Below are 27761 nucleotides of genomic sequence, written 5' to 3'. Positions count from 1 at the left end.
ATTTAAATATGCAAACCAGAATGAATTATTTACATGAATAAGAGTGCTTAATCAAATTTTATATATGCAAGATTACTCAATTATTACTGAGATATTAAATACACAACAATCAGGGCAACCTGAATCACTACAGTTTAGTACCACTATGTCCAGTTTGATCACTTTGCACTAAAATTAACTTTTTTGTTCTATTTGTGTTCCTTCTTGTGAAAATTGCATATAATTTATGTTTTTCTTGTTCTTTTTCACACCTTGTGGCATGTGGGGGGGGAGCATTTTTGCCATTTCTGTAGTGTTTGACGATTTTTTACAAAGCCAAGTTGCTAACATGACACTCAACCCAGCATGGATGGAAAATGTTCAAGACCCAGCCAGATTTGAACTCAGGACCATTTGCCTCAAAGGGAGGTACTGATGTCAGAACACCACCAGCCAGCCTTGTTTTTCTTGTGAATGCTGCTTATCTGATGCTCTGAGCCTGTGATGCTGCTACAAGTAAATTTTTCATTGCACCTGTGCATAAGCGTGTGTACTTGAGCAGATGACAATAAACTTGACTTCAAAGTTCAAAATATGTCAATTATCAAAATGGGGTTGAGAGGGATAATAAATCAGCCATGATGGAATGGTGGAGCAGACTTGATGGGCCGAGTGGCCTTCTGTTCCTGTGTCTGATGCACTTACAGACTGAGGACAAACAGTCACATGATGACCAGAAAAAGAGACTCAGAGATTCTCCTAGAACATCTCTCTAGAGTTACAACATTGACACTTCCACTGGGAAAATAGGCATTCATCTCTCCAGAACATCAAGGACAAACACTGTTATCTCCAAATTCTGGTCTTTTCTCCTCCCCCTTCTCTCTTTTTACATTCCCCCTTCTGGTTCCCCCCCCCCCCCCCACCCCTTCTCTTCTCCTCACCTGCCTATCTCCTCTCTCTGATAAACACAAGAGATTCTGCAGATGCTGGAAATCCAAAGAGGTGCCCCTCCTTCCCTGGTCCACTATCTTCTCCTATCAGTTTCCTTCTTCGTCACCTCTTTAAATTCTTCACCTATCCCTTTACTTCATTCCCCCCCTCCTCCCCTACCCACCCACCTACCACCTCACCTGGTCTTGCCTATCACCTACCTCTCTCCCTCCCCCACCCTCTCATTCTAGCTTCTGCTCCCTTCCTTTCCATTTGTGATGAAGGGTCCTGGACCAAAATGGCAACTGTTGTTCCCCTCCACACATGCTGCCTCCTCCAGCACTTTATTCATTTTGCTGTGTGTTGCTCTGGATTTCCAGCATGTACAGAATCTCCTGCGTTAATGAAAGAGGTCTAACCACACACTGACAGCCAGGGGTGAAAGGATGTGACAGTGAAGAATACCTGTAGGAAAATTGTTATAAGGATCTAGCCTTTAGTAATAATAATCAGAGAGCCACGGGGAGAATCTGCATTTTCTGACAAGTAACCGGTATGTCTCAAGTAAAGAGCACGTGGGTTCACAAACTAACTACATGTGTGCACCCACTAGAAATCCCTGACATCCGTGAAGAGTCAATGAAGAGGAAAGGTATTACCGCTAGTTAGTGTGGCAGGAAAAATAATAATGAGGAACAAGGACATGACTGATGAACTAAATGAGTATTTTGCAACAGTCTTCACAGTGGAAGACACTAGCAGTTTGCCGTATGTTGTAGTGAGTAAAGGAAGAGAAGTGGGTGCAGTTACTGTTACAAGATAGAAGGTGCTCAAAAAGCTGAAAAACCTAAAGGTACATAAGTCACCCGGACCAGAAGAACTGCACCCTAGGGTTCTGAAAGAGGTGGCGTTAGAGATTGTGGTGGCATTAGAAATGATCTTTCAAAAATCATTGGACTCTGGCATGCTGCCAGAGGACTGGAAAATTGTAAATGTCACTCCACTCTTTAAAGAAAGGAGGAAGGCAAAAGAGAGGAAATTATAGACCTGTTGGCCTGACCTCAGTGTGTGGGAAGATGTTAGAGTCAATTTTTAAGGATGAGGTGATGGAGCACTTGGTGACACAGGACAAGTTAGTACAAAGTCATCATGATTTTCTTCATGGAAATCCTACCTGATGAACCTGTTGGAATTCTTTGAGGAGATTACAAGTAGGATAGATAAAAGGGATGCAGTGGATGTTGTATATTTGGACTTTCAGAAGGCCTTTGACAAGGTGACACACATGAGGCTGCTTACCAAGTTAAGAGCCCATGGTATTATAGGAAAGTTACTGGTATGGTTGGAGCATTGGCTGATTGGTAGGAGGCAGCGTGTGGGGATAAAAAGATCCTTTTCTGGTTAGCTACCAGTGACTAGTGGTGTTCTGCAGGGGTCGGCGTTGGGACCACTTCTTTCTATGCTGTATATAAATGATTTAGGTGATGGAATAGATGGCTTTGCTGCCAAGTTTGCAGATAATATGAAGATTGGTGGAGGGACACGTAATGTTGAGGAAACAGGTAGGATGTAGAAAGACTTAGACAGATTAGGAGAATGGGCCAGAAAGTGACAAATGAAATACAATGTTGGAAAATACATGGTCATGCACTTTGGTAGTAGTGTGAAGGAAGAGAAGTGGGTGCAGTTACTCTTACAAGATAGAAGATGCTCAAAAAGCTGAAAGACCTAAAGATACTTAAGTCACCCAGACCAGAGGAACTGTACCCTAGGTAGCGTTGTGTGGACTACTTTCTAAATGGGGAGAAAATACGGGAATCAGAGGTGCAAAGGGACCTGGGAGTCCTTGTGCAGAACACCCTGAAGGTTAACCTGCAGGTTTGAGTTGATGGTGAGGAAGGCAAATGCCATGTTAGCATTCATTTCAAGACGTCTAGAATACAAGAGCAAGGATGTGATGCTGAAACTTTATAAGGCACTGGTGAGGTCTCACCTTGAGTATTGTGAACAGTTTTGGGCCCCTCATCTTAGAAAAGATGTGCTGGCATTGGAGAGGGTCCAGAGGAGGTTCACAAAGATGATTCCAGGAATGAAAGGGTTATCATACGAGGAACGTTTGAAGGCTCTAGGTCTGTTTTCGCTGGAATTCAGAAGAATGAGGGGGGATCTCATTGAACCTTTTGAATGTTGAAAGGTCTAGACAGAGTAGATGTGGAAAGGATGTTTCCCATGGTGGGAGAGTCTAGGACAAGAGGGCACAGCCTCAGAATAGAGGATGCCCTTTCAAAACTGAGATGTAGAGAAATTTCTTTAGCCAAAGAATGGTGAATTTGTGGAATTTGTTGCCACATACAGCTGTGGAGGCCAGGTAATTGGGTGTATTTAAAGCAGAGATTGATAGGTTCTTGATTGGACATGGCATCAGATGTTATGGGGAGAAGGCTGGGAACAGAGGTTGAGAAGGAGATAGAAAAATAGGATCAGCCATGACTGAATGGTGGAGCAGACTTGATGGGCCAAATGGCCTAATTCTGTTCCTATGTCTTATGGTCTATGGTCTATCACCCAGGAAGGGAGTCTACAGTGGCCAGGTGTTCCTCGTGGTCCCAGTCTCCATGTGTCAGGTAGGGTTGTCCCCGTCCACAATGGTTGGACTCTGGAGAGTTGTCACTGTAATGTATTTGGAGCTCCTGACTCTTATCGTGTTCCTTATCAGTTCAAATGATATATCTCCATTCCATTGGCTCAAGGCGGCCTGGCCTACTTCAGTCAGCTTCTTGACCAATGGCTATAGTCAGGGCTACAATGAACATTGTTTTATAGTCTTTGCCCTCCACCATTTGCCTTTGATCTTTTCAATTCTGACTGGTTCAGATCAGTTGAATCAGGTGACTCAGATGCTGACTCTAATAAGATCACAGATTGCTTCTCCTGCTAGCCTGCCACTTTGTATAATAAACAGTTACTCATTTGAGAATGGTCTCAGTTTTAGTAGGTCCTTACCTGAATCTCCTTGTGCCCACATTCAATTGTTCTGATTTGATTATCCCAGAGCAAGAATCAGTTCAGAGTCCACAAAATGGGAGGGACTGCAAGGACAAAATCTCACAAAATGGCCATCTCCATCTCCTTCAAGCACATGGCAAGAACAAAGACAATTGGTTTGTCCACTTCCACTGTCCTTGATTCATCCAGATCCACTGATCTGTAGACTGCAGTTCTTTCTGGCCATCAGAATGTCTGGCACCAACAATAAAAATGAGTAAAGGTGACATAGTCAGAATTCACCTTTTCTGCTGCTAAGAAATTGAAGTCACTTTCACCTCTAGTGCTGACATACATCAGATGACAGATCTGAATCTACAGCAACAAACATGGATTGAGTCCACAGCATTCTTAAGTGGGAGAGTGGGCAACCAGAGATCATGCTCACATCAGTACCAACAGTTTGGACTTACCAAACATACCAGTGATAATGAGGCATCTTTAAAAGGAACCCAAGATAACTACCTACCTGTTAAAGTGCAGCGAGATGTTCAAGTTTGTAATCCATGGCGTGCTGTCGTTGCAAGAGGAGAAGATGGTCAATTTTTTTAAAAGGCAGTAAATGATCGAATTCACGGGTTCACAAACAGTAAGTACAGAGTGATAATAATTATACATTTTTAAATGTAAAAATGACTAGCTACATAGGAAAAGATAGATGCATTTGATTGTGCAGGAGATAACTATATTGTATACTGAGACACTTGAGCAGTATTTTGAAACAAGTGAAATAGCCAATGAAAAATGAGTGGAAATTTTGCTGAGTGCATTGGGTGGAAAAGCATACAAGAAGTGCTTAGAAGTTTGACTGATCCAACTAAGCCAACAGAAATGAGCTTTGCCGATATTGTGAAAGTAATGTAGAACAATTCAGTGATGGGCTTGAGAGATTGCTTAGTTTGTGGAATCTTACAAGAAAACATTCAAAAACTGCTCCTAGCTGAAGCACAACTCAACATTTAAAAGAACAGTTGAAATTGCTGTATCAATAGAAACCACAGCCAGAGATGCAATTGAACTGCAGTCAGGAATGAAAGTGAACATGAACAGAAATGCAACTTCTAAATGTAAACCGGCCTGGCCGAACAAATTGCATTGCCAATGTGGCGCAGGCTCACATACACCAGACCAATGCAGGTTTAAAAGTGAAATTGCAGAAAATGCAACAATGCAAGACACACAAAGAGCGTGTCAGACAGACAACAATAAATGGACTGCAGAGGGGAGAGAAAAAGATAGTCCATTTACAGTTTCAAAAAGAGCACTAATCTGTATGCTGTTGATGAAAAATCTGATAATGATGAGAGTGACACAAGACTGTATAGCCTTGAGGTTTATAAATCTAACAAAATCTGCAGCTGTACAGGGCCCTGGTGAGACCCCACCTGAAGTATTGTGTGCAGTTTTGGTCTCCAAATTTGAGGAAGGACATTCTTGCTATTGAGGGAGTGCAGCGTAGGTTCACGAGGTTAATTCCCGGAATGGCAGGACTGTCATATGTTGAAAGATTGGAGCGACTGGGCTTGTATACACTGGAATTTAGAAGGATGAGAGGGGATCTGATTGAAACATATAAGATTATTAAGGGATTGGACACACTGGAGGCAGGAAGCATGTTCCCGCTGATGGGTGAGTCCAGAACTAGAGGCCACAGTTTAAGAATAAGGGTTAGGCCATTTAGAACAGAGATGCAGCAAAACTTTTTCACCCAGAGAGTGGTGGATGTGTGGGATGCTCTGCCCCAGAGGGCAGTGGAGGCCGGATCTCTGGATGCATTCAAGAGAGATAGAGCTCTTATAGATAGCGGGGTCAAGGGATATGGGGAGAGGGCAGGAACGGGGTACTGATTGTGCTTGATCAGCCATGATCACGTGAATGGTGGTGCTGGCTAGAAGGGCCGAATGGCCTACTCCTGCACCTACTGTCTATTGTCTATTAAAAGGTAAGCAATACGGCTTACAGCATAAATGGACAGCAGATTAATTAAAATGGAATTAGACACTGGTGCAACTGTTTCAGATATTTCATAAAACGTGTTTGAATGGCATTTTAAAGATAATGAACTGAAAACTGCAGATATCCAACTAAAAATTTATACTACAGAAAAGAAAACAGGTCCTATGCGAATGACATTCGTAATACTGGAATACAACCAGAAAGACACATTGGGCTTGTATGTGGTAAAACCAAGAGGACTAGAATTGAGATAGATAGATAGATACTTTATTGATTCCAAAGAAAATTGCAGTGTCGCAGTAGCATCACAAGTGCACAGATATAGAAAGGAAGTAGAAAGAATAAAAAATAAGTTACCTCAAACAGTCTAACAGGAGGGGGTCATCACTTCCCTGGCTATAGGTTGACTCATTATAGAGGCTAACAGCCTAGAATGGCCTCATATAGCACTCTTTGGAGTAATGCAGTTGTCTTTGTCTATTACTAAAACTGCTCCTCTGTTCAGCTAAGGCGGCGTGCAGAGGGTGAGAAACATTGTCCAGAATTGCCAGGATTTTCTGTAGGGTCCTTTGTTCTACCACAGCCTCCAGTGTGTCCAGTTTGACTCCTATTACAGAGCCAGTGTTTCCAATCAGTTTATTGAGCCTGTTGGCATCACCCGTGTTGATGTCATTGCCCCAGCACACCACCGCATAGAAGATAGTACTAGTGACAACAGACTGGTGGAATGTGTGAGGGAGAGGCCTACATACTCAAACGGACCTCAGCCTCCTCAGGAAGTAGAGGCAACTCCGGCCCTTCTTGTACACAGCTTCTGGTTGGTGCTCCATTCGAGTCTGTCATCCAGGCGCACCCCCAGGTACTTGTAGGTCCTCACCACATCCATGTCCTCACCATCAATAATAACAGGGAGCAGTGCCGGCTTAGTCTTCCTAAAGTTCGTCACAATCTCCTTTGTCTTACTAATGTTGTGCTGCAAGCAATTCAGTTTGAACCATTTGACAAAGTGTTCCACCAGGGCCCTATGCTCCCTTTATACACCCGACTATTGCTGAGTCATCAGAGAATTTCTGCAAATGACATGTCCCAGCGTTGTATCTAAAGTCCGAGGTGTACAGGGTAAACAGGAAGGGAGCCAGTACAGTCCCCTGTGGGGCACCAGTGCTGCTTAAAGCCACGTCTGACACACAGATCTGAAGCTGCACAAACTGTGGTCTGCCAGTCACGTAGTCCATTATCCAGGAGACAATGGAAGTGCCAACCTGCTTTGAATGGAGCTTTTCCCACAGCAGTGAAGGCTGTATGATGGTACTGAAGGCACTTGAGAAATCAAAAAGCATGATCCTCACCGTGCTGCCCTGCTTATTCAAATGGGAGTAAGCTCTCTTTAGCAGGTAGATGACAGCATCATCGACACCAATGTGCTGCTGGTAGGCAAACTGCAGGGGATCGAGGGCTGATCTGACCCGGGGTCTGAGGTGAGCCAAGACCAGCCTCTCCAGGCTTTTCATGATGTGTGAGGTCAGGGCCACTGGATAGTTGTCATTCAAGACTTTTGCTTGGCCCGACTTGGGTACTGGGACCACACGTGATGTTTTCCACACAGTCGGGACCCTTTCCAGGCTGAGACTCAGATTGAAAGTGCACTGGAGAACTCCACACAGCTGCTCCACACACTCCTCCAGGACCCTGGGGTTCACACCATCCGGTCCCAATGCTTTGCCATGTCCGAGTTTCCCCAGAGCCCTTCTCACCCGCTCAGTAGTGAAGGTGAGTCCATGATGACTGGGGAGTTGGTGGGAGGTGGGCTCTGGGGGGCTGGGGGCCCAAGACTGGTTGAGATAACTACAACTTGATGGAGATCCATCCACTATCTGCATGCCTCATCACCTTCAACAGAGTCAACCGAAAGCAAATGAAGAAAGGTACTGGATGATGCCACGATAGTGTTCAAGGATGGCATTGGAAACAGCGTTAAATGCCACACACACGTTTTACAAAGCCTGACATGTTCCTCACACCATCCATGATAAAGTAGCCAGTGAGCCAGACTGCAAGGAGGCTAAATGAATTCATTCCAAGGTTGAGTGGAGCCCATGGGCAACACCAGTGGGCCCAGTAGCCAAGAAGAATAGGTCTGTCAGGACCTGTGGTGATCTTAAGGTACTGAAACACAGTACTGGAAGTAGATCAATACCTCTGCCCAGGACAGAGGATATCTTTGCAAACCTTTCTGGAGGGAAACACTTCAGCAAGGTGGATTTAGCTGAGGTCTACCTACAGATGGAGATGGAAGAAGAGTCAAAGCTGTTTCTCACCGTAAACACTCACAAGGGCTTTATCACTGTAATAGGCTTACTTTTAGAGTACCATCTGCACCTGTACTCTGACAGAAAGCTATGGACCAGGCGCTGCATGGTTGCCCAGGCACTCAGTGTTACCTGGATGACCTCATTGTTACCGGTAAGGATGACAAAGAACATCTCCAAAATCTCAAAACAGTGTTATAAAGATTGGAAGATTACAGGCTCGGAGCACAACACAGCAAGTGTGAATTCTTTCAACCAAGCATCACTTACTGTGGTCACACCATTGACACACAAGTGTGCTGAGAAAACTCAAGCGGTAGTGCATGCAACAAGGCCGAAGGACATGTTACAGTCTCTTTTAGGATTTGTCAACTACTATAAAAGGTTCCTGCCAAACCTGACTACTGTGCTCCACCCCTTCAACTCATTACTACAGATCGGCAAAAAATGGTCATGGACAAAGCAGTGTGAGGTGGCTTTCAAAACAATGAATGAAATAGTGACAGGGTTCTCACACATTATGGTCCATATTGTCTAGTGCAACTTGCCATTCACTGTTTGGGATGCCAACACATCCAGAAGAAAGGTATCCAGAGCTGTCAGCAACCACTTCCTACAGTTCCAGAGTCAACTCCTAGAACTACCATGGAGGAGGCCACAGAACGTGAGATTATTTCCAAGCCACAAGTCTCTCAAGCCAAACTGGGTGATCCCCTTGTCAGGCAGGATGTTATCCCACAAGGGAAGAAGTCCTCCATAGTGATTAAATCTTGAGAGAGGTGTGTGTGTGTGTGTGTGTGTGTGTGTGTGTGTGTGTGTGTGTGTGTGTGTGTGTGTGTGTGTGTGTGTGTGTGTGCGTGCGTGCGTGCGTGCGTGCGTGCGTGCGTGCGTGCGTGCGTGCGTGCGTGCGTGCGTGCGTGCGTGCGTGCGTGTATATATGCCAGTTGAGATGCATTCTATACTTAGTTGGAGTTTATAGCTAAGCAAGAAGGAGTGTTGTATATTTAATATTTCAATAATATTTGAGTAATATTGTAAAAATGTAGTTTGATCGAGGATTCTTCATTTACATAGTTCATTACGATTTATATGTAAAAGTACGTGAATGGCACACGTCATCACGACACCACATCACATACATACGTGCCTTTTTTAAATTAAAAATTAAACCAAGACATGTCCTCCTGGGCTTCCATCTTTTTCTTACAATTAGTTTTATGTTTCGGTGTTACAAAACAGAACAGAGATGTCTGCTGTCTTGAGGCAAATTTGGGTGGATAAATCCCTGGTGCCTGATAATGTGTTCTTTCGGACCCTGTGGGAGGCTAGTGCAGGAATTGGCAGGGGCCCTAGTGGAGATATTTAAAAACATCCTTAGCCACAGGTGAGGTGCTGGAGGATAGCTAATGCTGTTCTGTTGTTTAAGAAAGGCTCTAAGAATAAACCAGGAAATTATAGACCAGTGAGCCTGACATCAGAGTCGGGAAGTTATTGGAAGATATTCTAAGGGACAGGATATTTAAATATTTGGACAGACAGGGACTGTCAACATGGCTTTGTATGTGTTAAGTCATATCTCACCAATCGTCTAGAGTCTTTTGAGGAAGTTACCAGGAAAGTTGATGAAGTCAAGGCAGTGGATGTTGTCTACAAGGCCTTTGACAAGTTCCCATATGGGAGGTTGGTCAAGAAGGTTCAGTTGCTTGGCATTCAAGATGAGGTAATAAATTGGATTAGACATTGGCTTTGCAGGAGAAGCTAGAGTGGTAGTAGATGACTGCCTCTCTGACTGGTGGTCTGTAACTAGTGAATTGTCACAGGGATTGGCGCTAGATCCAGTGATCTGGATAATAATGTGGTTAGCTGGATCAGCAAATTGGCAGATGACACCAAGGCAGTGTGGAAGACTATCGTGGCTTGCAGCAGGATCTGGAACATCTGGTGAAATGGGCTGAAAAATGGCAGATGGAATTTAATGCAGGCAAGCGTGAAGTGTGGCGAGGACCAATACTTGGGAGGACCAACCAGGGCAGGCTTACAAATTGAGCATTAGGGCACTGAGGAGTGCAGTAGAACAAAGGGACCTGGAAATACATCTCCATAAATCCTTTGGGAGATGGGGTCATAAAGAAAGATTTTGGCACGTTGGCCTTCATAATTCAATGTATTGAGTACAGGAGTTGGGATGTTATTTTGAAAATGTATAAGACACTGGTGAGGCCTAATTTGGAGTATTGTATGCAGTTTTGGTCAACTACCTACAGGAAAGATGTAAACAAGGTTGAAAGAGTGCAGAGAAAATTTAGAGGGATGTCATCAGGACTTGAGGACCTGAGTTATAGAGAACGGTTGAATAGGTTAGGACTTTATTCCCAAGAACATAGAAATTTGAGGGAATATGTGACAGAGGTATACAAAATTAATAGGGGTATAGATAGGGTAAATGCAAGCAGGAATTTCTCTATTAAGGTTGTGCGAGAATACAACTAGCGGTCACAGGTTAAGGGTGAAATGTGAAATATTTGAAGGGAAGATGAGGGAGAATTTCTTCACTTAGAGGGTGGTGAGAGTATGGAACTTGCCAGTGCAAGTGATGGATGTGGGCTTGATTTCAATGTTCAAGAGAAGTTTGGATAATTACATGGATGAAAGGATATGGAGGGCGATGGTCCAGGTGCAGGACAATGGGAGAAGATAGCTTAATGTAGATTTCTATGACTCTGGCTCTATAGCAAACAATCTGGTGAAGTAACTCACATATAATGCTGGAGGAAATCAGCGAAGTTTAAAGTAAATTTATTATCAAAGTACATATATATCACCATATACAATCCTGAGATTCATTTCCTTGTGGGCATACTCAATAAATCTATAGAATATCAACCATAACTGAATCAATGATAGAAACATAGAAATTTACAGCACATTACAGGCCCTTCGGAGCACATTGTACTGACCATGTAACCTACTCTAGAAACCAGAAACTCTGGAACTAGGGTTTTACTCTTTGGAGAGAAGGAGGATGAGAGGAGACATGATAGAGGTGTACAAGATATTAAGAGGAATAGATAGAGTGGACAGCCAGTGCCTCTTCCCCAGGGCACCACTGCTCAATACAAGAGGACATGGCTTTAAGGTAAGGGGAGGAAAGTTCAAGGGGGATATTAGAGGAAGGTTTTTTACTCAGAGTGGTTGGTGCGTGGAATGCACTGCCTAAGTCAGTGGTGGAGGCAGATACACTAGTGAAATTTAAGAGACTACTAGACAGGTAAATGGAGGAATTTAAGGTGGGGGTTATATGGGAGGCAGGGTTTGAGGGTCGGCACAACATTGTGGGCCAAAGGGCCTGTAATGTGCTGTGCTATTCTATGTTCTATGTTCTACATTCTATTAAACTGCCTAGAATTTCCCTACCACATAGACCTCCATGTACCTATCTAAAAGTCTCTTAAAAGCCCCTATTGTATCCCTCTCCACCACCTTTGCTGGCAGTAGATCCATGCACCCATCACTCTCTGTGTAAAAAAACTTACCTCTGACATCTCCCTTATACCTACTTCCAAGCATCTTAAAACTATGCCCCTCATGCTAGCCATTTCAGCCCTGGGAAAAAGCCTCTGACTATCTGCACAATCAATGCCTCCCATCATCTTATACACCTCCATCAGGTCACCAAGGAGAAAAGGCCGAGTTCACTCAAGCTATTCTCATAAGGCCTGCTCTCCAATCCAGACAACATCCTTGTAAATCTCCTCTGCACTCTCTCTATACTATCCACATCCTTCCTGTAATGAGGTGACCAGAACTGAACACAGTACTCAAGTGGGTCTAACTAAGGTCTTATGTAGCTGTAACATTACCTCACGACTCTTGAACTCAATCCCACGGTTGATGAAGGCCAGCTCACCATATACCTTTGTAACAACACAGTCAACCTGCAAAGCAGCTTTGAATATCCGATGGACGGACCATAAGATCTCACTGATCCTCCACACTGCCAGGAGTCTTACCATTAATATTATATTCTGTCTTCAAATTTGACCTATCAAAATGAACCACTTCACTCTTAACTGGGTTGAACTCGATGTCACTGTAACCTCTGTCAGCTCTCCAGACTATCCACAACACCCCCAACTTTTGTGACATCAGCAAACTTACTAACCCACCCTCATCCAGGTCACTTATAAAAATCACAAAGAGTAGGGGCCCAAGAGCAGTTCACTGCGGAAAACCACTGGTCATCGTCCTCCATGTAGAATACGAATCACCTACAACCACCCTTTGCCTTCTGTCGACAAGCCAATTCTGGATCCACAAAGCAAGGTCTCCTTGGATCCCATGCTCCCTTACTTTCTGAATGAGCCTTGCATGGGGAACTTAATCAAATACTTTACTGAAATCTACACTACATCCACTGCTCTACCTTCATCAACGTGTTTGGTCACATCCTCAAAGAATTCAATCAGGTTCGTAAGGCATGACCTGCCCTTGATAAAACCTTGCTGACTATCCCTAATCAGATTATGCCTCTCCAAATGTTCATAATTCGTGCCTCTCGGGATCTTCTCCAACAACTTGCCCACCACTGAAGTAAGACTCACTGGTCTATAATTTCTTGGGTTACTGCTACTCTCTTTCTTGAACAAGGAAACATTTGTAATCTTCCAATCCTCTGGTACTTCTCCCATCCCTATTGATGATGCAAAGATCATCACCAGAGGCCCAGCAATCTCCCCCCTTGCTTCCCACAGTAGCCAGGGGTATATCTCATACGGTCCCGGCAACTTATCTAATTTAATACCTTTTGAAAGCTCCACCACATCCTCTTTCCTAATGTCTATACACTCAAGCATTTCAATCCACTGTAAGTCATCCCTACAGTTGCCAAGACGCTTTTCACTGGTGAGTACTGAAGCAAAGTATTCAGTAAAAACCTCCGCTACCTCCTCCGGCTTCATTCAGCTGTTTCCACTCTTGCTCCTGATTGGTCCTATTCTCACCTGGCTCATCCTCTTGCTCTTCACATACTCGTAGATTGTCTTGGGATTTCCATTAATCCTGTTAACCGAGACCTTCTCGTGGCCCCTTCTGGCTCTCTTAATTTCATTATTGACCTCCTTCCTGGCACCCTTGTAATTTTCTACAGCTCTAACAGTTCCAAGTTTCTTGAACCTTTCTTTTCTTCTTAACTAGATTTTCTACGTCCTCTATACACCATGGTTCTTTTACCCTACTATCCTTTCCCTGCCTCAATGGAATGCACCTATGCAGAACGCCGAGCAAATGTTCCCTGAGCATATGCCACATTTCTGCCGTGCATTTCCTTTAGAATATCTGCTCCCAAGTTTATGCTCCCAAGTTCATGCCTAATAGCATCATATTTCCCCCTACCCCAATTAAATGCTTTCCCTAATTGCCTGTTCCTATCCCTCTCTGGCACAATAGGAAAGGAGACAGAGTTGTGATCACTACCTCTAAAATGCTCTCCCACTGAGAGATCTGACACATGACCAGGTTCATTTCCTAACAGCTAATCAAGTACACCCTCGCCTCTTGTTGGCTTAACTACATATTGCGTCAGGAAACCTTCCTGAACACACCTAACCAACTCCACCCCATCTATAACACCTTGCTCCAAGGAGATGCCAGTCAACGTTAGGAAATTTAAAATCACCTATTACAATAATTATTATTATTGCAGCATTCCAGAATCTGCCTCCCTATCTGCTCCTCGATATTTCTGTTACTATCGGGGGAGTCTATAAAATATGACCGCCTAACTTGGGCATTCAACTAGAATGCAGAAGACGAGAACTGTGCAAAGACAAAAATAAATAAATAATTATAATGATGATAAGTCAATAAACAATAAATATTGAGAACATGAGATGAAGAGTTCTTGAAAGTGAGTCCATAGGTTGTGAAAACATTTCAATGATGGGGCAAATGAAGTTGAGTGACGTTATCCCCTTTGGTTCAAGTTACCGGGGTATTAACTGTTCCTAAACCTGATGCTGTGAGTCCTGAGGTTCCTGTATTTTCTTCCTGATGGCAGCAGTGAGAAGAGAGCATACCCTGGGTGGTGGGGCCCCGATAATGAATGCTGCTTTCCTGCAACAGCGTTTCATGTAGATGCGTCCAAAGCTGGGAGGGTTTTACACGTGATGCTCTGGGTCACTACTTTTTGTAGGATTTTCCTACCAAGGACATTGGTGTTTCCATACTAGGCTGTGATGCAGCCAGTCATTATACTCTCAACTACACATCTATAGAAGCTTGTCAACGTTTTAGACATCATACCAAATCTCTGCAAACTCCTAAGAAAGTCAGGCAAGATCTTTGGAGAGGAATAAACAAGTTGATTTTTCAGGCTGAGATCCTTAATCAGGATTCTCCTCCATAGACGATGCCTGATTAGTTGAGTTTTTCTTGCATCCTGCTTTTGATTAATTCTTCAAACACTTGTTTTGATTAATCCCTTTAATATAACTTTATCAAAATCCTGCATGCCATACTAAATGCACCAAGTATTCTCAGTTTGTGTTCAAGGTAATTGGAGAGCATGACATAATATTGTCAAAGTCATTCTAATTTATGAACCTTGCATTTGAAGAATAAATTTCAATCCTACTCTAACAGGAATACAGCAGTAGTTAGAATTGCCACGTATCCCTAATTTGATGGCATTTTTACATGTCACTGAGTTACGGTATGATATACTTAGTCTGTTATTGAAAATAGCTAATTGCTGGTTCTGGTGATGTTATCGTCGAGAATGCAGCTTAAGTCATTAGCTCCTCCGGAAAAACGCGTTTTAAGCCCTGTTATTCCAACAAATATAATATTTTTCAAAAAATATTTTAGCTGAAAAGAGGGGCAAGAATGGGGAAAAGGAACGGAAATAAAAAAAAGCGACACTGTGGAGCCTGCGTCCGAGAGGTGTGCAGCGAGTGGCTCTCCTACCCGACCGCGTGCTAGCGAGGCAGCCGCCGGGCCTCATTCAGGCGAAGCGGCGAATATCTTCGAAATCCTGAAAGAAATAATGGAGGTCCAGAAAGAAATAAAGCAGCAGCTCCGGGATATTAAGGCACAGCTCGCCAGCGTTAATCAAAAAATAGTGGTGGCAGAGACTCAAATTGAGAAGGTGGAAGATTGCGTGCAAAACGTGGAACAGATACTGAGTAAGACAATAAAAATATTACATCACCAAGAAGGTAAACTGCTTGACCTGGAGGGAAGATCACGGCGGAAAAATACCAGAATCTACAACGTTCCTGAAGGAGCAGAGGTCTCGTCTATGACGGAGTTTGTCGAAAAGCTACTGCAGGATGCGCTGGATATTCCTTCGGTTATGAAGCTGGAAATCAAGAGGACGCACCGCGCGCTGGTTCCGAAACCTACCCAGAGCAGAAAGCCACGCTCTATAATAATTAAATTCCTTCGGTCCAGCACCAAGACGTAGATTCTACAAAGGGCCTGGAGTAAGAAGAGAGTGTTTTTTGATGATAAATTAATCTATTTCAACCAAGATTACCCTCCCCCCCGCGGTCCTGCAGAAACACAAAGAATACTCTGAAGTAAAGTGAGTACTAAAGCAAAATAAGATTAGATTTCAAACTCTGTTCCCTGCTAAACTTCGAGTGTTTTATGACAATGGGACGTGGTTGTACCAGATGGTGGAAGAGGCGACTACAGACGTGAAGGCCAGAGGTTTGCCTGTCAGTGTCACCAAAATGAGGGAAAGCCTGACTGAGGAACTGTCCCACTCCGCTTGGGAAATAGTACGAGAATCGAGAAGGCAGGAGACGGGAGGAGGCCGAGAGAAATATATCAGGAAGAGACCGGGAGTTTCCCAAAGACAGTCCTCACCCCCTTCAGAAGAGCCATAAGGTTTGGCTATCTTTAAAAATGTTGAGAAGCTAAATGAAAGCAAAAGTACATGGTGATATAACTATCTTGAGAAATACTTATTATAATGTGGATTTTATACTACTTAGTTGTTATTCTTTATTCACTCATTTACTCCTTTTTCCCCACCAAAATGAGAATATATATATGTGGGTTATCCCCCACAGCTAGACATTTCCTCTAGCTCAACGCAGGGTCATCTACTAGTGACCTCAGCCTTGGAATCACACGTTCGTTGCCATTTTTGTTATTATCTGCGTTTCTGGGTTCTTATTTGTTCAGGGAATAGATCAATTAAGTTTTATTCTAATTTCAATGATAGATAAATACAGATGGCTAAGGACAAGGTAAAATTCATTTCTTTTAATGTCAATGGGCTATTAAATCCAATCAAACGTAAGAGAATTTTATCCAATTTGGAACAATTTGATTCATACTGAGAAAAATGGTTTAACTAAATAATGCCTCATAGGCCTGATTTTATTCTCACAAATCAATGAATCTGTTGTAAAAAAAAAGATCACTCCCTACTTGTACATAGTTCTTTCCTTTTGCTTGTTTTTTCTCTCCACTCTTTTCTATAAGTGTGTACCTCAGATAAATACTTTGTGGAGATTTGTGATATATATATCATATAATCAGATATGTACAATGTCTGAAATACATCTTATGGAAATGTTTGTTTGATGATGAACTTCAATAAAAAAATAAATTACAAAATAAAGGAAAATAGCTAATTGCTGTACAATTTTTAATCAAATGCAAATTGAGTGCAAGGGGAATGTGAATCACAAGGATAGAACTTGAAAACAAAGGCTTTGGTTTCATAAACACAAGTTTCCGCAGATGTTGGAATTCTAGAGCTGTCGTCATCATTATATGTTATGCCGCATAACGTGGGCGATCGTGGTCTTTCCGTGACCATGATTGTTCTTGGGAAATTTTTCTGCAGAAGTGGTTTTCCATTGCCTTCTTCTGGGCAGTGTCTTTACAAGATGGGTGACCACAGCCATTATCAATACCCTTCAGAGATTGTCTGACTGGTGTCAGTGGTCACATAACTAGGACTTGTGATACGCACCAGCTTCTCATACGACTATTCACCACCTGCTCCCCTGGCTTCACGTGACCCTGAGTGGGGGGTTAAGCAGGTGCTACACTTTGCCCAAGGGTGTCCTGCAGGCTAGAGGGATGAAGGAACGCCTTGAACCTCCTTTTGTAGAGACATACCTCCACTCACCACCCCAAATCTAGAGTACCACATACAAAATGCTCGAGGAACTCAGTAGGTCAGACAGCAGTTAGGGAGGCTAATTAACAGTCTACATTTCAGGCCAAGACCTTCCACCAGGACTGGAGAGGAACAGGGTTGAAGCCAGAATAAGAAGGTGGGGAGGAGGGGAATGGAAGGCGTACAAGCGGTCCTGATAAAGGGCCTCGGCCCAAAATGTTGACTGTGTATTCCTCTCCATAGATGCTGCCTGACCTGCCGAGTTTCCCCAGCATTTTGTGTGTGTTGCTCAGGTATTCAAAAAAGGTATTCATTATATACATTAATGATCTGGATGATGGGGTGGTAAATTGGATTAGTAAGTATGCTAAGGTAGGTGGCATTGTGGATAATGAAGTAGGTTTTCAAAGCTTGCAGAGAGATTTAGGCCAGTTAGAAGAGTGGGCTGAACGATGGCAGATGGAGTTTAATGCTGATTAAGTGTGAGGTGCTACATTTTGGTAGGAATAATCCAAATAGGACATACATGGTAAATGGTAGGGCATTGAAGAATGCAATAGAACAGAGTGATCTAGGAATAATGGTGCATAGTTCCCTGAAGGTGGAATCTCATGTGGATAGGGTGGTGAAGAAAGCTTTTGGTATGTTGGCCTTTATAAGTCAGAGCATTGAGTATAGGAGTTGGAATGTAATGTTAAAATTGTACAAGGCATTGGTAAGGCCGAATTTGGAGTATTGTGTACAGTTCTGGTCACCGAATTATAGGAAAGATGTCAACAAAATAGAGAGAGTACAGAGGAGATTTACTAGAATTTTACCTGGGTTTCAGCACCTAAGTTACAGGGAAAGACTGAACGAGTTAGGTCTTTATTCTTTGGAGCATAGAAGGTTGAGGGGGGACCTGATAAAGGTATTTAAAATTATGAGGGGGATAGATAGAGTTGATGTGGATAGGCTTTTTCCATTGAGAGTAGGGGAGATTCAAACAAGAGGACATGAGTTTAGAGTTAGGGGGCAAAAGTTTAAGGGTAACACGAGGGGGAATTTCTTTACTCAGAGAGTGGTAGCTGTGTGGAACAAGCTTCCAGTAGGAGTGGTAGAGGCAGGTTTGGTATTGTCATTTAAAGTAAAATTGGATAGGTATATGGACAGGAAAGGAATGGAGGGTTATGGGCTGAGTGCAGGTCAGTGGGACTAGGTGAGAGTAAGCATTCGGCACGGACTAGAAGGGCCGAGATGGCCTGTTTCTGTGCTGTAATTGTTATATGGTTATATGGCATTCCGTGCTGCCTTAGTGCATATAAAAGCATTAACAGAGACAGTTAGAACATCAGTGAGTTTGCTGGAGATAATTAATTTCATTAGTTGGAATATTGATTACTAGGATGTATTAAGTTCAGATTAGTGCAGTAGAGTCCACAGAAAAGTACAGTGCAGAAACAGGCCCTTTGGCCCATCTAGTCCATGATGAACCATTTAAACTGTCTACTGCATTCACCTGCATTGGACCATAACCCTACCTGCCCCTATCATCCATGGACCTATCCAAACTTCTCTTAAATGTTGAAGTCAAGCTCACACACAGCACTTGCACTGGCAGATTGTTCCACACTCTCACAACCCTCTCCTGTCACCCTTAAACATTTCATATTTCCCTCTTAACCGATTAGTCACAGCATGAAGAGATACGGTGGAGTAAAGGGAATTATTACAGTGGAGTAAAGGGAATTACAGAAACACAAGAGAGGAGTTGGCCAGAATTGATTGGAAAAGAACACTGGCAGGGCTGACGGCAGAGCAGCAATGGCTGGAGTTTCTGGAAGCAATTCAGAAGGCACAGGATATATACATCCCAAAGAGGGAAAATAATTCTAAAGGGGGAAAAAATGACACAACCGTAGCTAACGAGAGAAGTCAAATCCAACATAAAGTTAAAGGGAGGACATATATAATAGAGCAAAAATTAGTGGGAAATTATAGGATCGGGAAGCTTTTAAAAATCAACAGAAGGCAACTTACAAAGTCATTAAGGAGGTAAAGATGGAATATGAAAGTAAGCTAGCCAATCTATTAAAGAGGACACCAAAAGTTTCTTCAGATACATAAAGACTAAAAGAGAGAGGAGAATGGATATCAGACCACTAGAAAACCATGCCGGAGAGGTAGTAATGGGGGACAACAAAATGGCGGATGAACTGAAGAAGTATTTTGCTTCAGTCTTCACTGTGGAAGACACTATCAGTATGGTGGAAGTTCCAGGTGTCGGAGGGCATTAAGTGTGTGAAGTTACCATAGCTAAAGAGAAGGTTCTAGGGAAACTAAAATGTCTTAAGGTATATGCATCACCTGGATCAGATGGTGTACACCCAGAGTTCTGAAAGAGGTGTCTGAAGAGACTGTGGAGGCATTAGTAATGATCCTTCAAGAATCATTAGATTCTGGAATGGTTCCACTCTTCAAGAAGGGAGAGAGGCAGAAGAAAGGAAATTATAGGCCAGTTAGTCTGACCTCAGTGATTGGGAAGAATTTGTTGTCAATTATTAAGAATGAAGACTCAGGATGCTTGGAGGCACCTGATAAAACAGGCCATAGTCAGCATGGTTTCCTCAGGGGAAAATCTTGCCTGAGAAATCTTTTGAAATTCTTTGAAGAAACAACAATCAGGACAGACAAAGGAGAATTACTTGATGTTGTGTACTTGAATTTCCAGAGGGCCTTTGAGACAAGGTGCCTCACATGAGGCTGCTTAACAAGCTATGAGCTCATGGTATTACAGCAAAGATTCTAGCATGGATAAAGCAGTGGCTGATTAACAGGAGGCAAAGAGAGGGAATAAAGGGAGCCTTTTCTGGCTGGCTGCCAGTGACTAGTGGTGTTCCACAAGGGTCTGTGTTGGGACTGTTATGCCCGCAGCCCCCTCCTTTGTGAGAATCGCAAGAGCACTAAAGGCGGGGGGTGGGTCAGTGGACCCAAGAAATGGGAGAGAGACGTGCTGGGTGCCTCATTCCTTGGAGACACATTTGTGGATTGGGGACTAGGCTACCTGCAAGCCCTCGGGCAAAGTGGGCAGGTTGAGAGAGAGATTGCATCACCCCCAACCTGATTGACATCTACTACCCTGCGAGTCAAGATAAAAGAGGGGCTGTAGAGACGGCCCCTCAGACGCACCAGAAGACACGCTAGCGATCCCGTAATAGCGGGCAGCCATTTGAAGGAAGCCACCTGCGTCCAGTTCCCTTGCCTGGGAGCCGGTGGCGGGTGCCACAGAAATGATTTTCTTGAACTAACAACGGGGAACCAACTCCCCCCCGACTCAATGGATTGGCCTCCTCAAAAGACCCGGGCAAGTTTCTTTTCTCACAAATCTCTCTCTCTCCAACAAGTGAAAACCCAGCGGTCCCCAAAGGCTGAAGCCTGCAGGAACTGAGTGACTTTTATATTTCCAATGGACAATATATTACCCCCTAGACAAACGATAGAGCTATTTCTTATTGATGATTATTACTATACCCGCGCTTTTAGATTGAGTATTGACGACGTATATTATCTGAATGTTTGTATTAACCTTATTTTTGTGCCCCTTTATAAATAAAGACTTTTAAAAATATTACCATCAGACTTCAACGGACCTCTCTAACTTTGCTGGTAAGTGACCCAGTTACGGGGTACGTAACAGGACCGATTCATTTTATATTACATGTCAATGATTTGGATGACGGAATTGATAGTTTTGTTTCAAAGTTTGCAGAAAATATGAATATAGGTGGATGGACAGGTAGCTTTGTGGAAGTAGAGAGGCTGCAGAGAGACTTAGGCAGATTAGGAGAATGGGCGAAAGAATGGCAAATGGAATACAGTGTATGGTCATGCACTTTGGTAGAAGTGAAAGGGTTAACTATTTTCTAAATGGAGAGAAAATACAAAAAAAAAAACTGAGGTGAAAATAGACTTGGGCATGATTTCCTAAATGTTAATTTGCAGGCTGAGTCTGTGGTGAGGAAGGCAAATTCAATGTTAGCGTTAACTTCAAGAGGACTAGAATATAAAAGCAAAGATGTCATATTGAGACTTGATAAAGCACTGGTGAGGCCTCATTAGAGATTTGTGAGAGTTTTTGTTCCCTTATCTTAGAAATTATGTGCTGAAACTAGAGAGGGTTCAAAGGAGAGTCACAAAAATGATTCCAGGATTGAATGGCTTGTCATATGAAGGGAGTTTAATGGCCCTGGGCCTGTATTCACTAAAATTCATTAAAATTTGTCAAATGGTGAAAGTCCTTGATAGAGTGGAATTCTTTAGCCAGAGAGTGGTAAATTTGTGGAATTCTTTGCCACAGGCAGCTGTGGGGGCCAAGTCTTTATGTATATTTAAGGCAGAGGTTGATAGATTCTTGATTGGACAGGGCATGAAGGGATAAGGAGAGAAGGCAGGATATCAGGACTGAGGGGAAAATTGGATCATCCATAATGAAGTTGCAGAGCAGGATCTCTGGGCCAAATGGATTAATTCTGCTCCCATATCTAATGGTTTTATGATCTTATGGATCAACCATGCTAAAATGGCGGAGCAGACTCGATGGGCCAAATGGCCTAATTCTGCTCCAATATCTTATGATCTTGCCATCTTAACTCATGACCTTTAACTCTAGTCTCACCCAATCTCAGTGGACAAAGCCTGCTTGCATTTACTCTATCTATACCCCTCATAATTTTGCATACCCCTATCAAATCTCCCCTCATTCTCTATGCTCCAGGGAATGAAGTCCTAACCTATTCAATCATTCCTGATAACTCAGGTTCACCAGTCTCTGTAACATCCTTGTAAATTTTCTCTGTACACTTTCAAACTTCTTTATATCTTTCCTGTAGGTAGGTGTCCAAAATTGCACACAATACTCCAAATTAGACCTCACCAACATCTTATACACCTTCAACATAACATCCCATCTCCTGTACTCAATACATCGATTTATGAAGGCCAATGTGCCAAAAGCTTTCTTTATGACGTTATCTACTTGTGACATCACTTTTAAGGAATTATGGACCTGTATTCCCAGATCCCTCTGTTCTGCAGCACTGTCCTATGCCCTACCATTCACTGTGTAGTGGTGGATATTACCAGGAGCTAATGAAACTAAGGATATTACAGCAGTTCAGGGGATTTCCATAGTTTCATTAGCTCATGGTAATATACAACAGGGAATGCCAGGAACATTTGGGAAACAGGGAAACGGAAAGCCCACTCAACTGTGAAGTTACAGCTAAGCATAAGCAGCTCGGCAGCCTCAACATTTGCTGCAGTACAGGCCCTTCAGCCCACAATGCTGTGCTGACCTTTTAAACCACTTCATGATCAATCGAACCCTCTCACACAGTTCATAACCCTCCAGTTTTCTTTCATCCATCTGCCTATCGAACAGTCTCTTAAATATCCCTGATGTATCTGCCTCTACCACCACCCATATTTGCCTTAAACAGATGGCCTCTGGTATGAGCCAATGCCAACCTTGGAAAAAGATATCTACTCGATCTATGCTTCTTATCATCTTATACACCTCTATCAAGCTGCCTTACACCCTCCTTTGCTCCAAAGACAAAAGCCTGAACTCACTCAACATTTCTTCATATTAAGGTACTAAAAAAAAAACACAATTATGGAAAACATGAAGACCTTTCTTTTGGTTTGGCTTGGCTGCATACAGGGTACGGTCAACGCTTTACAGCGCCATTGATTGGGGTTCAATTCTATCCGCTGACTGTAGGGAGTTTGTAGGTTCTTCCTCTGATTGGAAGTGTTTCTATAAAACCCTAAGACCATAAGATACGGGAGCAGAAGTAGACCATTTGGCCCATTGAGTGTGCTCCGCCATTCAATCATGGGCTGATCCAATTCTTCCAGTCATCCTCATTCCCCTGCCTTCGCCCCATACCCTTTGATGCCCTGGTTAATCAAGATCCTATCTATCTCTGCCTTAAATGCACCCAATGACTTGGCCTCCACAGCCTCTCATGGTAACAAATTCCACAGATTTACCACCCTCTGACTAAAGTAATTTCTCCGTATCTCTGTTCTAAATGGATGTCCTTCAATCCTAAAGTTGTGCCCTACCATGGGTAATAACTTTGCCATATCTAATCTGTTCAGGTTAACATTCAGAATGTTTCTATGAGGTCCCCCCTCGTTCTCCTGAACTCCAGGGAATACAGCCCAAGAACTGCCAGATGTTCCTCATAAGGTAACCCTTTCATTCCTGGAATCATTCTCGTAACTCTTCTCTGAACCCTCTCCAGTGTCAGTATACCCTTTCTAAAATAAGAAGCCCAAAACTGCACACAATACTCCAAGTGTGGTCTCACGAGTACCGTATGGAGCCTTAACATCACATCCCTGCTCTTATATTCTATACCTCTAGAAATGAATGCCAATATTGCAATCTGGAGGTAAACCTTTAGGGTATCTTGCACAAGGACTCCCAAGTCCCTTTGCATCTTTGTATTTTGAAATCTCTCCCCATGCCCATACACTTTCCAACACTGTATTTCATTTGCCACTTCTTTGCCCATTCCCCTAAACTACCTAAGTCTTTCTGTGGGCTCTCTTTTTCCTCAACACTACCCACTCCTCCACCTACCTTTGTATCATTGGTAAATTTAGCCACAAATCCATTAATCCCATAGTCCAAGTCACTGACATATATCGTAAAAAGCAGTGTGGTCCCAACACCAACCCCTGTGGAACTCCACTGGTAACCAGCAGCCAGCCAGAAAAGGATCCCTTTATTCCTATTTTCTATTTTCTGTTTTCTGCCAATCAGCCAATGCTCCACCCATAGTAACTTCCCTGTAATTCCGTGGGCAGATGTCTGATTCTGCAGATGTCTTCCACTGTGAAGACTGACGCAAATATGCATTCAGTTCCTCTGCCATCTCTGCATCTCTCATTACAATATCTCCAGCATCATTTTCTATTGGTCCTATATCCACCTTCAATCTCTTTTACCCTTTATATACTTTTAAAAGTTTTTAAGTAATTTCCTTGATATTAGTCACCAGTTTCCTTTCATAATTCATCTTTTCTTTCCTAAGGATCTTCTTAGTTTCCTTCTGCAAGTTTTTAAATGCTTCCCAATCCTCTATCTTCCCACTAGCTTTGGCTTCCTTGTATGCCCTCTCTTTTGCTTTTACGTCGGCTCTGACTTCACTTGTCAGCCATGGTAGTGTCCTTCTTGTTAACCTTAAGCTCTCTTATCACCTCCAGATCATTGCGCAACACCCAATCCAGCACAACTGATCCCCTAGTGGGCTCAGCAACAAACTGTTCTAAAAAGCCATCCCTTAGACATTCTACAAATTCTCACTTGAGGTCCAGTACTGACCTGGCTTTCCCAATCCACTTTCATGTTAAAATCCCCAATGATTATCATGACATTGCCTTTCTGACAAGCCTTTTCTATCTCCTGCTGTAATTTGTAATCCACATCCCAGCTGCTGTATACAGCTGCCATTAGGGTCCTTTTACCCTTGCCATTTCTTAACTCAACCCATAGAGACTCCACACCTTCCAATCATATGTAATCCCTTTGTAATGATTTATTATTATTTCTTATACACAGGAACACTCCACTCCCTCTGCCTACTAACCTATCTTTCCAGTACACTGTATATCCTTGGACATTCAGCTCCCAATGGCAGTCATCCTTTAGCCAAGTCTCAGAGATGGCTGCAATGTCATATCTACCAATCTGCAGCTGAATTTCAAGATCGTCAATTTTATTTCTTATGCTGCGAGCTCCAGTTCCCCCCACATTCCAAAGACGTATGGGTTGGGGTTAGTGGGCTGTGAGCATGCGATGTTGGTCCTGGAAGCATGACGACTCTCGTGGGCTGCCCCCAGACTATCCTTGGACGATGTTGGTCATTGACGCAAATGATGCATTTCGCTGCATGTTTCGATGTTTAGATATACAGGTGGCAAATAAAGCCAATCTTTTAAAATTTTCCAATACTTTCCGCCGTCACTTGGTCAACAGTGATGTGACTATATCCGGAATGGCACACTGACTGGACGCATCACCCTCTGGCACGGAGGCTCAGAGGGAAGTAAACTCAGTCCGCTCCATCATGGGCTCCAGCCTCCCCACTACCGAGGCCATCTTCAAGGGGCAAACAATGCCTCAAGAAAGTGACATCTATCACTAAGGAACCTCATTGACCAGGAGTACGTTTGCTCTCTTTTTGCACTGCTTATTTGTCTTCCGGATATACTACAGTTCATAGTTATTTTATTGTGTTGTACTACCACCACAGGAAAAAGAAACAAACTCAGTGGCCACTTTATTAGGTATGGAAGGTATCTAATAAAGTGGCCACTGAGTGAATGTCTGTGGTCTTCTGCTGCTGTAGCCCATCCACTTCAAGGATTGGCGTATTGTGAATTCAGAGATGCTCTTCTGCCCACACTGTTGTAACGTGTGGTTATTTGAGTTACTGTCGCCTTCCTGTCAGCTTGAACCAGTCTGGCCGTTCTCCTCTGACCTCTCTCACGTTAAAACAAGGCATTTTTGCCCACAGAACTGCCACTCACTGTATGTTTTTTTTTGTTTTTTGCACCACTCTCTGTAAACTCCAGAGACTGCTGTGCGTGGAAATCCCGGGAGATCAGCAGCTTCCGAGATACTCAGACCACCCAGTTTAGCACCAACAATCATTCCACAGTTAAACTCACTTAGATCCCATTTCTTCCCCATTCTGATGTTTGATCTGAACAACAACTGAACCTCTTGACCACGTCTACATGTTTTTATACATTGAGTTGCTGCCACATGATTAGCCGATTAGATATTTGCATTAACGAGCTGGTGCGCAGGTGTACCTAATAAAGTGGCCACTGAGTGTACTGTATATTAATGATTCTGACAAATCCCTCTGCCCCAGCACAGTCAAGTAATTTTATTTTTGTTATACGAGTGTGGCCGAGCTTTACACCCTGGTCCCGAGAAACGCTGTCTCACTTGGCGGCGTCCATGCACATAATGAAATGACAGTAAAGGCGGCTGGACCAGATTCCAGGGAGATGGAGAGGATACTCACCAGCGACCCAGTTGGCTGACAGGTGTTGGAGAAGGGTGAACGGGACACAGAAGACGGAGATGAGCAAATCGCTGATGGCCAGTGAAGTGATGAAGATGCAGCTGGAGGTTTTGGCGGGAATCTTCATGTTCTTGTGGATAACCAGGCAGTTTCCAAGAAGAGCCAAGATAAAGATCAGCAGGTAAAGGGCGGAGAAAAGGACCTTCAGGCTGAGCGGTAGCTCCGGCACGTAAACCAACGGCTGCAAGTTAAACGTCTCTATGAACTCTCTCCGAGACAGGTTCCAAGCTTTCAGCCAGTGCTGGAGTACTTCTGGGGTGATATTCATTTCGGACTAACGGCGGAAGAGTGCAGATGAATTCCAGAAGGTTCGCCTGACACCCGACCTTGTGAACTTTGGCACTGACGGGCACTGTACGTGAAGCGGAAAATATCGTGGGGTATGTCGAAAAATAAAGTCCAGCGTGGTTTAGTGCCTTTCACCCAATGTGTTCACCCCTCTCCCAATACCGGGGAGAGATGTATCTGGACTGAGCGGCAAAAAGCGATGGAGATTGAGAAACTCAACTCAGTGGTGGTGCGGTGACCCACTCGCTTCAGCCCGCTGTGCAAATCCGAGAGAAACGCGCGCCTTCTCCACGGCTCACGCCAAGCTGCCTTCGACGGTGCGAGGGGAACCCGAAGCCAACTTTCCCCAGCCCCCGTGAGACCTCCGCGGCCGCAGTACAGCTCCGCTCCTCGCCCCTGTCGGCGCAACTCGATGCCTCAATCTCCTGCTTTTATATATAACGCCAGTCCCTGCAGTGCCTCCCCAATTCATTCCATCCCTTGCCCTGCTGTGGAAGGCGGCGCTTTCCCCCCGCCCCACCTCCACTGACTACTAACAGTACGGCATTCAGAGACAGACTTCCACAAGATGAAATTGCCGACAATTGTCCGGTTTTCCTGCAAGAATAGGGTACTCTAATAGCAATTGCCAAAGGTTCTAAAGCAATATCAAATAATAATGGACTAAGAGGACAGCCTTGCCTGGTACCCCCGAAATAAACAAAAAAAGGGAGATCTTTGATTGTTAGTAAAAACCGAGGCTACTGGAGTATGATATATCAGTTTAATCCAGGAAATGAATGTCGGACTAAAATTAAACTTCTCAAGCACAGTAAATAAATATGGCCATTCAACTCCATCAAATGCTTTCTCCGCATCTAATGAAATGACACATTCTGAGGTGCTGCGTGAAGGAGTATAAACAATATTCAATAATCTCCTAACATTGAAAAAAGAATAGCGATTTTTAATAAAAACCAGTTT

At 43.4% G+C, this 27761-nt stretch overlaps 1 protein-coding gene across 2 annotated transcripts in view; it reads right to left on the bottom strand.

Annotated features, from left to right (window-relative positions):
• Window positions 1-27178, bottom strand: part of LOC140739974 (pyroglutamylated RF-amide peptide receptor) — a 73081-nt gene extending 45903 nt beyond the window's left edge. For both annotated transcript variants that reach the window (XM_073068743.1, XM_073068833.1), the window contains exon 1: window positions 26451-27178. In XM_073068743.1, the coding sequence (XP_072924844.1) occupies window positions 26451-26778 (328 nt within the window). In that variant the 5' untranslated portion in view covers window positions 26779-27178. The remainder of the gene's footprint in view (window positions 1-26450) is intronic.
• Window positions 27179-27761: the final 583 nt, after the last annotated feature.

Source organism: Hemitrygon akajei, chromosome 1 (assembly GCF_048418815.1).
Source record: "Hemitrygon akajei chromosome 1, sHemAka1.3, whole genome shotgun sequence".
Classification (NCBI taxonomy): domain Eukaryota; kingdom Metazoa; phylum Chordata; class Chondrichthyes; order Myliobatiformes; family Dasyatidae; genus Hemitrygon; species Hemitrygon akajei.
This window is presented reverse-complemented; position numbering and strand designations above follow the sequence as displayed.